The sequence below is a fragment of the Mirounga leonina genome, unplaced genomic scaffold, assembly GCF_011800145.1.
Source record: "Mirounga leonina isolate KUSES-001 unplaced genomic scaffold, KU_Mleo_1.0 Mir_127, whole genome shotgun sequence".
Classification (NCBI taxonomy): Eukaryota; Metazoa; Chordata; class Mammalia; order Carnivora; family Phocidae; genus Mirounga; species Mirounga leonina.
Window position 1 is genome coordinate 4,008,927 of NW_023270316.1, and position 11,098 is coordinate 4,020,024.

At 43.1% G+C, this 11,098-nt stretch overlaps 1 protein-coding gene across 1 annotated transcript in view; it reads right to left on the reverse strand.

Moving 5' to 3' along the window:
• The window catches only part of MYO16 (myosin XVI), a 435,081-nt gene extending 424,261 nt beyond the window's left edge, over positions 1 to 10,820 (reverse strand). The window contains exon 1 of the mRNA XM_035003781.1: positions 10,565 to 10,820. Coding sequence (XP_034859672.1) covers positions 10,565 to 10,790 — 226 coding nt within the window. The 5' untranslated portion in view covers positions 10,791 to 10,820. The remainder of the gene's footprint in view (positions 1 to 10,564) is intronic.
• Positions 10,821 to 11,098: the final 278 nt, after the last annotated feature.

Sequence of the window (11,098 nt, forward strand, 5' to 3'; positions counted from 1 at the left end):
TTAACCATCTGAGATACTCAGACACCCCAAATATTTTGCTCTTGAGCTAATTAATTCCCATGACTTGTACTGACCTCCCAGATAGTTTAGATTTTACAAGCATCATTGTGACTGAGAGCTCGCGACTCCTGGCTACCTACCCATTGACTTGGCTTGACCAAGCTCCTCCCCCTAGGCTCCTGGACCCAGTCTGCTCCATGTTGAAGCAAGCACTAAGGAGCTGAACTCTTCCCTTAACAGCTCATTGCAAAAGTAAGCCATCCACAGAGAGAAAAATGCCCTGTTAACCCACCTAATCATGCTCTGGGCTTGCCCCACCTCCCGGCCCTTCCCCCTAAAGTTCCCACTGGCCCTGCTAACCCCTTCCTAGAAAAGCCAAGCCTCTTCTTGCTTGATTTTGAATGCTTTCAGATCCTAAGGTCAGTGTTCCCCTGCCGCAACAGTCTTTTCAAATAAAGTCTCCTTATTTAAATCCAGATTTGTTTTTATTTGTCAAGCGGCTCTGGAGCAGCATTGCCTGGGCTTCTGGTCTACCACAACTAACTGTGCGTGCCATGACAAGTCGCTTCATGAGTCGAACCCAATGTTTAGACCTGTTCTGAGATCACAGGGCCACAGCGAGGAGTCAAAGAATTGATACATTTTAAGCACTTAGAACAGTGCCTGGACCTTCGTAAATATTCAATTAATTTAACTCTTACTAGTCCCCTGTGAAAGTCTGTGCTGGTTAATTTTATGTGTTAACCTAACTAAGCAACAGTGCCCAGCTAGCTGGTCAAACACCAGTGTATGTTGCTGTGAAGGTATTTTTTAGGTGTGACTCATGCTTCAATCGTTGACTCTGATTAAAACAGATTGCCCTCCAAAATGTGGGTGGGCTTCATCCCATCAGTTGAAGACCTTAAGAGCGAAGACTGAGGTTTCCAAGAAGAAAAGGAATTCTGCCTCAAGACTGAAACCCTGACTCCTATTTGCATTTCCATCCTACCAGCCCACAGATTTCATACTTGCCAGCCACCACAATCATGTGGGCCAACTCCTCAATATAAATCTCCCCCACCCTCCGTGTGTGTGTGTGTGTGTGTGTGTGTGTGTGTCCTATCGGTCCTGCTTCTCTCAAGACCCTTGACTGACACACGCAGTCTCTGTGCTAGGAAAAGGGATGGAAATATCATGATGTTTATTAGGACAGGAAAAGAAAACATACTTTCTTATCCTGCCTCTGCTCAATCTTTTCTTTCTGCCCAGAACCCCTTCTCCCCTTCCTGTATCTTTCCAGCGCCTAGGACAGGGCAAGGCAGATGGCAGGGGTTCAATGAATGTTCACTAAAAATGGAATGGATGGGAGCAAGGAATGATCCTTTCCTTGCATGGTACCCATTCCAGTGGAAGATACCAATGTGTAAACAAGTGATTATAAACCTCAAGGAATCAGCACTAGCAACACAAAGGAGGAAGGAATTAGTGTTGCCTAAGAATGTCAGAGAAAGTTCTACCGGGGAGAAGAGAGGTTCATTTGGAAGAGAAAGGTGGGAGAATGTTCTAGGCAGAGGACAAAGCTTAAACAAAGACCCCAAGGACTCAGCAGTAAGAGTGTTTCCCATCCTTGGAATTGCAGACCATGGACCAGGCAGAGTTCACATGCATTTACATCAATTCATTCTCTCCCCCACGTACTCCCTGGGATGGATCAATGGAAAGCAGTTGGCCTGAGGCGGAGAGTGAGCAGCAAAGGCAGAATTAATGAGGAAAGAGACAACTTTCCTCCTAGTCACCGGAGAAGGAGAATAGCCTCAGGTAAAGAAGAAACTGATTCCTCTTAAAACACTTAAATTCTGGAAGAGAGTTTCCAAATTCAGGATGTGGGATGAGTTGCCTTCCTGATGTCTTCTAACAACATGATCCCATCCTCCCCCTCTCCTGGGGCCTGGATATCAGGACCCCGGGGCTGTGGAAGAGGTCGAGGGACTTGTGGGGATGAGCGGTGGGGAAGGGAATGTGGTCTGGGGGCCTGGGGGGTGGGCAGCACTAGGCGAGAGGAAGAGGGAGTGGGCCTTAGCAGTCACCCTGGGCAGCCCTGCAGAATGAGCAGAATGCCAATGGCCCCAGAAACATTTGCCGGACAGGCAGGAGGGTCGCTCTGCCTCTCGCCCTCATCGGCAGGAGAGGATGGGGAGGCACAGGTGTGCTGGCCAGGCTCGCGCGGCCCAGGTGTGTCGCAGTAGAGACAGACCCGTCCTAACGAGTGCAGAGTTAGGACCACTGCTGCTAACTCCCAGCAACGCTTCTGTCAAGATGCTCTCCCGTCAGAGCCTTGCTTTTCTCTGCCTCAGCCAACCAGTCCCTCTCTCTCCTTCTACCAAAGGGAAATTTTCCCACAGACTTTCAGATTCATCTCATCCCGACCTCACCTCAGTGGATGCCCACTGTGATTCCTTTTAAATGGATCCATTTCTAGTTTGTTTGTTTGCTTGTTACAGAGCAGTGTATCTTCCCATTGAGATTACAAATGCCTATGGAGCACACTTTTCTGTCTCTCTCTTTTCAATTGTTTTCACACTCCCAGTCAAGTCGTAACTATACAGCAGGCAGTTCACATAATTACTACTGGTCGGGAATATGAATTTGGTGTTGGCGAAATACTAAGCTCCGCGTTAAATTCGCACAGAATCCCTCGGAATCTAAACGCACTTAATTTACAACTCCTTATGATTCTATAACTGGTTTTGAAACGGGCACCCTGAATTACCTAGCAACTGTTACCTGTTCATTGAAAGCACCACAGTCCAGGGAAGATAGTTCTGTAAAGCTCTTTGGGAAATTCAAAATTCAGCATGTCTATGAGCAACATTGACTCAGCCTTCCAGATTTCTGATGTGAACACATGTCTGGCACCAAAAAGCTCATCCTTTTCTCTAAAGTCTAGAAGTGGTCCTCTCGTTCCTGTGTCTGCCCCGGATAACATCTTACCTGAGCTTCCGAAATCCTCACCCTCCTCTGCCAAATGAGAACAGATTCATTCATTTTCTGTTCCCATCACTGGAAGTCAACAAGATGGGAGCGGATCTGATAAAGCTGTCACTTCCCTCACTCTGCCCAGGTTTGGTACCATTGTAGAATGTGGAAGACGCAGACAGCAGTAGATTGCTTGTCTTTTCACTGGGAATGTTCTTTTCCTCAACTTCTTCCTTAAAGACAGGATGATGCTTTCTGTTTGCTTTCCAACCCCAAGTATCCAATACATAAGACATTCATATTGGTTGAATCCAACTCTTTTGGGAAGGGTCTTTCTACATTCTATGTCAAGGATATATGCCTAATTTTGAATTCTAGAAATATGTATCCTTGCAGGGTAGTTAACACACATCACACTCAACTATGTTCATAATAAATGCATGTAGGGAACTAGGATTGGGTAATTGCTCGGTAGGTCTGACCATCGTTCTGAAGGTGGCAGAGTCTTGGTTCAATTTCTTTAGGGGTCAAATTAAATCTACTTATTGACTGTCACATCTTTTAATTGCCTACTTATGCACCTGAATATGGGGAGGTGAGGGAGACAGAAAGAGGCTGCATTCAGGAGAAATCCACAGCCACCAGTGGGAAAGAGTGCCAGGGCAGATGGGCTCATCTTCATAAAGACAGGATGGAAGCAGGAAAATATCATAATTGGCTCCTTTTTTACATCTATACTCTAGATATTAAAACATAAATAAAAAATAAAAAAAACAAATACATTTATGTAGTAACCACCTACTTCACCATTTTAACTTCTATGCCAGTCCAGTAAAGGCAAGGAGAGGGCTCAGCTAAGTACCCCTAAGTGCTAAGTCAGTGGGAAACCTCCTTTCATGTTTCATGTGTGAAACACTTGAGGAACATGTGAAATTCTCTGACCCAAAACTACACCTGGGGGTGTGGGTGGGTAGGGAAGAGAAAACTTGGTCCTAATGATTTACTTAAAAATCTCTAAGTGGGGAAATGTTCCACCCATTAACAGATAATTCAATACATAGTAGATAGATTTATCTGCTGCATTCTAGGTATATTCTTAGAGGGCTCTGGATAGTATCCAAGCACTTACTACTTCCTGTGAACTATTCAGGGGAGGTACAACCATCAAGACTTCGCAAATTTATATCTAAATCAGCACAACTTCAAGATTTCTGGGCCAGAAGTGGAAGAAGGTGACAATAACTGAAGTAGAGAATAGAAGAAGAAATTTTGGTTTGGAAGGAGAAGGGGATAGATATTCACTGTGAGTGTCACAAGTTAGGAAAGGTAGGGTCTGGATCTCAGGAGAGAGGTCTGAATGCAGATTTGAGAATCACTGGAGCTGGGGACAGGGAATGCGATAGGAAAAGGGAGGCCTTCCAGGGAGGACAAGTGGGAAGTGGAAAGAGTTAGGGTCAGAGCCTTAGACCACAGCCCTTCACCTTAGCCCTCCAAGGAAACTGGGGCCGGTGGTCTGAAAGGCAAGAGAAGGAAACAGAGTCTCACATTGTTATAATTTGATTTTTCCTTTTTTTTTCCTAAGAGTTGACTTCTGATATAAGTGAAGTTGGACATTACAGGTCTGTAACTACACTTAGAGAAGTTCTTTGTGTGGCTGGAATAAAACTGACTCTTAGAAAATATTAAGCATGTGGGTTAATAAATAAATAAGTCCTCCCAAACTGTAGCCAAAAAAGGGGAGGTGGAGTCTGAGCAGAGAGAGAGGGAAAAGGTCACAGTGTAAAGAATGTCTGTCCCCACCTCCGGCCGTCCCCGTGACAGTGAGCAGAACTCAACTAGACAAGAGGAAGAAAGGACCGCAAAGGGCAGCGAAGGCAAATCAGCTCGTGGGGTTGGTAGTTTAGCTCCTTTACCATCAAAGGCCAAGCTGGGAGGTGATACGTTAAATGCTCTCACCACAAAAGAAAAAAAAAACAATTTATTTATTTTTTTAAATCAAGGGAGCGCAGGAAATTGGGGGAGGTGATAAATAAGTGAATTAAAAGCCCTAAACAATTTTAGAACAAATTTTTGTAGATGGAAAGGAGGCTGAACACATTTTAGATTGATGTAGCATATTAAAACGGCACATTAACACTAAAATATCACCAATTCCCAGAAGAGACCAAAGCTCTGAAGATACTAAATTTACAATTACAAAAATGCAAGATTCATAAAATTAAACAATTCTGAATTGCTTCTCAATGACATAATACAAACCTTAGCAAGAATAATATGTTGTCCTTTGAAAAAGAATATTTGATTCTTTATATAATTAAAAGCCCTAAAAAATTTTTAGGGATAAATATTTATCAGTGGATAATTACCTTAATTTAACATTGCAATAATGTACTTAAATTTTTAATAATTGATTAGAAATTCAAACTCCTGTGTTGAGTTTCAAGAATCATTCAACTAGGGGCGCCTGGGTGGCTCAGTCGTTAAGCGGCTGGCTTCGGCTCAGGTCATGATCCCAGGGTCCTGGGATTGAGCCCCGCATCAGGCTCCCTGCTCGGTGGAGAGCCTGCTTCTCCCTCTCCCTCTGTCTGCTGCTCTGCCTACTTGTGCTCTCTCTCTCTCTCTGTTAAATAAATAAATAAAAATCTTTAAAAAAGAAAACTATTAAAAAAAAAAGAATCATTGAACTATTTCTTCATCATTTGATGCTAATGCTGATCTTAGTTACTGAACATCATCTTTGCTTCCATTAGTAATAGAAACTATTTCCTAGGGGTAAAGAAAGTTACAGAAGGTGTCCTTCTGAAGACATTTTTCTCTAAGAATCTTTTGAATTTTTTTGTGTAATTTCTGTCATAAAGAATAAAAAAGATAGTATATAGAAGGGTTTATTATAGTTTGTTGTGCATAGCAGGGGTGTAATGAACATTTTGTGTGTATGTGTGTATGTGTGCAATTTTTTTCTTCTACTTCCTATTGTCCCTATCACTTTAAATACCTTCTATCGGTCATTACACTAAGCAAAATGGGGAACTTTACTGACCAGTTCATTCTCTCCGTTGCAATTCCCAAAGCAATTTCTTCAATAAAACCCAACTCAAGGAGCGCCTGGGTGGCTCAGTTGGTTAAGTGTCCAACTCTTGTTTTCACTTCAGGTAATGATCTCAGAGTTGTGAGACTGAGCCCCGTTTTGGGCTTTGTGTCTGCTTGAGATGCTCTCTCTCCCTCTGCCCTTCCCCCTTCACTCACATGCTCTCTCTCTATAAAAAATATAAATCTTTAAAAATACGAAAAATTTAAAAAATGAAACCCAACTCATAGTTAATCATTCAAACAAAAAATTACTCCTTGCTTCCTCTGAGTTGAAAAGTCAAATCCGACCTCTTGCTTAGATTTTGGTGTCTTTATATCAACGTTCATATACAAACAACCTGCTACATGTACTGTGCAGTCATGTACTCCACTGAAAAGCAGGTGTTAACGTGTGCTTGGCAGGCATTGGTGGTTAACAAGTAATTTCAAGTAGGTGAGAAATCTGAGTGCCTATTGATGAGGTGATACTATATTCCATACAAAATGGTATCTGTGTATACATGTGGAATGTGTGAAGACAAAGTGGGGACAAACTGTACTCTAAAAGCCAGAGGAAAATTTTAGGGTAGAAAAGCAAATAGCTAAGAATAAGGACCCACGAGTGGAGAGGCCATGCCAACCCACTTTTTTTTTTAAAGATTTTTATTTATTTATTTGACAGACAGAGCACAAGCAGGGGGAGTAACAGGCAGAGGGAGAGGGAGAAGCAGGCCCCCCGCTGAGCCCCAACCCATTTCTGAAAACTGTGAGTCACAGGTGGTCCTTCTGTTTTTGTTTTTTATATCACATTCTATCAGTAAGTCCTCTTTTTCATACCAGATTGCCCCGGTCCATATATTCTCCCACTTGTACATGTTCTCCTCTTTCCTGGAGCTGCAAGCCCTCCTCCCCATCCTCCCTCTTCTCTGACAGCCAAGGTTCCATCATCAGTAAGTGCTGGAGGCAGTAAGAGAGCCGCCATTAAGTTCCCATCACCCCACCCGCCATTTGGCTCCATCTCTTCTCCCATCGCCCTTGGTGGGAGGTCCTCAACCCTGTCTGCACAGCACAGCACTGAAGACACACTGGAAAACTACCCTGGTTGAACCAGAATCTCTACGGGCAGAGCCGAGATACTGGAATTAGAAATAAATTAGCCAGACCAAACCCTCCAGTTGAGGACCAGATCTCATCAGTGTGTGCATGCTCAAAGCCCTTGCTCCAGCAACTTTCCTCCTTACTTCCATGCCAGCAGTTTTTCCCTCCCGAATACATGATTTGTTTCCACATATACACATGCTATTATTTCTCCCATCATTAAAAAGTTCTCTTCGTTTCTTTTCCCTCGGCAGCTACCTTACCATTTCTCCCCTCTACATAAAACTCCCTTCAAGAAGTCTCCATATTCTGTGTCCATTTCTGTTTGCCCACTCTATCTCCATTGCTATCCACTAGATTTTTGCTCCCAACAATTCACCGGAACGGATAACCTCCATACTTCTAAATGCAACAGTCCATTCTGTCTCCACCCCCATGACAGCTGTATCTGGCAGTTAATCACTCTCCTCCTTAAAAAGTTCTCATCACTGAGCTCCCAGGACAGCTCCCTCACTTCATGTTCCTCCTTTCTTTGTTTCTTCTGGTAGTTCTACCTCATTTCTGAATTCTTAATATTGGAGCTCCTTAGGACTCAGTTCTTGAGCTTCTTATATTTTTATCTACTCTCATTCCCTAAGTGATATATAGTCTTTGGGCTTTTGATGCCCATATGCTATATGCTCATCTGTCTCCAATTTTTATCTCCAGCCAGCATGACACCCCCTCCTAACCTGACTTCCTAGCTGCATCCCTAACTCTGTTAATAACATTTCATCCTCCTAGTGGTTTGGGCCACAGCAAAGTTGGTGTGATCCTTGAGTCTATAGGATCTAGGTTCCATAATTTCACCCTTGGTGTCATGTCTCTGAATATGTTACTATGTGGGGAAAGGAATTAATGTGGCTAATGAGATGAACTTAAAATAGGGAGGTTATCCGAGATGATCCAAGTGAGCCCATAGCCCCTAAATCACATGGGCCTTTAAGGTGGAAGAGGAAGGCAAAAGATTTGATCAGAGAAATGCAAGGACAGGAAAAAAACCAGGAGAAATTCCAGGCCTGAGAGGGTCACTCCATCTACCCTTGCCGACTCTGAAGATGGAGGCGGCGCTAGGATTGAGGGAATGTTATGGCCTCTAGAAAATGGACAAGTCAAGGAAAGCAATCCTCGCCTAGGACCTCCAGAAAGCATCGCGGCCTGATGATACCTGGATTTCAGCCCAGTGGGACCCACCCAGGACTTCTGACCAGAAATATAGGAGGATACATTCACACCCTTTGCAACTACACACTAAAGGAGTGGTCATTCATTACGGCAGCAGTATAAACTGATATACTCCCCATCACCCATCCATCAGCATTTCCTGTCAGCTCTATCCTGAAAGTATATGTCCAAATTGACTGTTTCTCATCATGCCCTCGCTCCGCTTTGGCCCAAGCCACCATCATTTCGTGCCCAGCTTCCTGACAGCCTCCCAACCAGTGTCCCTGCTTCTGCCCTCACAATTCTTGATTCAAGTCAGAATGCAGCAGCCGGGCTGGTCCTGTTAACTCACAAGTGATACGAGCTCTCTCTTCTACTCAAGATCCCCCAATGGCTTCAGGACTCACCAAGCACAAAAGCCGGAATCCTTCCCACGACTCTGCTAGCCCCTCCATGCTGGCTGCTTGTCTGTCCTCCCGATGTATTGACACTGGTTCCTCCCACATGCTCCCTTCACAGCTCTGGGCTCACCTGAAATCCTCCTCCTCAGATATCCATTTGCTTAACTCCCCACACCTCCCTCGGGTGGTCTCCCTCCTTCCTTCCTTCCATTACCGCCTCCCCATACTACACATCCAACTTTATCTTATTGTTTATGGTCACACACCACACAGTGAGGCATCACAGAGATAGAGATTTGGTCTCCTTCATTCACAGCTACCTGGCCCATAATAAAAACTCAATAAATCTTTGATAAATTAAGGCATTTTTCCTGTGGAATATGGCTGCTGGGTTCATCCTTTTGTTCCAATCCCCACGGCTACTAGCTCAAGCCAGCTCACTCTACCACTGAAATTTCATCGTTGGATTTTTAGCTGGTGTCTTTGCTTCTAGTTCTTATCCTTATCCTTCCATCCATCCTACAGATATACATCCCTGATGAATCTTTACTAAACACTATTACAGGCATATGCATTTCCTTCTGAGGAACAGACAGTGGCTGCCATTGCATTCTGCTTCAAAAGTAGGACTTGAATTATCCACTGTAATTATATTTCCCTAATACAGCTTAGCAGCCACGCTCCTCACTCCTGTTGCCTTCAGACAGATCCCCATGCCCACATTCATGCTGGGCGGCTACTCACCGCACTGCCTACGTGTGGCTTCCTCTTTACCGACAGAGCTTCCTTTGGAGCCCCTCAAAAATCACATTCTACTGCCCAACTCTTCCCGCTCCTATCAGACTCCATTTCCATTAACTGTTTTCTACTTTCTTATGAGGATTTTTTCCTCTCTACTTAGATTAGAAGTTTTCTGAAGACAGGACTCCTATCTCCTGCACTTGACCACCCGAGTGACATGTCTACATCAGGATTAATTTTATGACTTCAGCGTTTTCACCAAATGTTATAATATAGAATATATATTATTCCACATCTTATATATTATACATATATGTTCCTCTTGGTCTCTGGGTTTATGATTTTCCTATTCTGAATTTTTCTTAATTTTCTTAATTTTTTAAACCTGATTTAGGCATTATTTGTCCTGTTGATATTCTACATAAGAATAATCTCTATGTTGTTGCATGACTTTTAAATCAATATAGGGCTTATATCTGCCTGCCATTTAATTTAGACATGTTCCAACAAGTACTGCCTGGTGAACATGGACAAAGTGCTTCCCTCTTTCACTCAACACCGCTGGAAGGTACTGGGAGGGGGAGGGGGAACTTGGCTGAGAGCATCGCTGCCCCTGGAGGTGCTTACAGCTCCACAGAGGGGATGGCCATGAAATGAAGAGCTCCAAGTAGGAAGAGACTAATAAAACTGTAGCTAATTCCTATTCCTATGGTATTTCTACCCATGAATTCAAAATGAGATAATAATGAATTTTGCAGCACAATCTCATCATCAAAGGAAACAATTTCATTGGGAAAAAAAGTTTCATTAAAAATTTAAATGAACAATTTACAAGGAAATCACATGCTTTCCAGGTAGGTAATTCTTTAAAAAAATTATAATAAATTTACCAAAATTTTGCATTTCGTTCATCTGTACTAAACTTGGAAGTTTTAACTATGTTCTTTCGAAAGAGGACTATTTGATTATTTCAGATCCTAAAAAAAAAAAAAAAAGCCCCTAACATTTAAACGAAATACCATCCTCCATCTCCCCCACCAGGAAACAACAAACAAAAACCATGAAAACCCACATCGGAAAACTTTCATGTCATGTACCTTCTTTGTCATCGTGGTGGATAATTGCATCCTGTATCATGTCGGCAAGGTTAAAGTGAACTTTTTGATTCTTCCCATGCTTCAGCTTTTTCAGGAATCCTTCCTGCTTCTGAAAAGCCTTCTCTCTTTCATAGTAGGCTTTGATCTGCTCGCAACGCATGCGCTTCACCAGCCTTTGCCGCTGGCCAAGGGGAAGGGACTCCAGCAAGCACTGGTCAATTTCCATTTCATGGGTTCGAAAAATGTTACATAGCTGAAAGCAACCTGCAAGAAACACAGTGAGAATGTCACTAGACCCATTATTACAATGCAGTAGCACGACAGAGCGTACTCGATTCCCTATTGCCCAGCACACAAGTCAGAAATTCACTCATTCCTCTTTGCGCTTGACATGCAAATAGCAAAGGCCTTCTCACAGATGGAGAGAGAAGCAAAGAGAGCTGATGTCTTATTCAACATTGCACGGTAATAAAATAAATAATAAAATTAGAGCTAGATGTGTAGTTTTGTGCAACTTAATTATTAGCAAACACC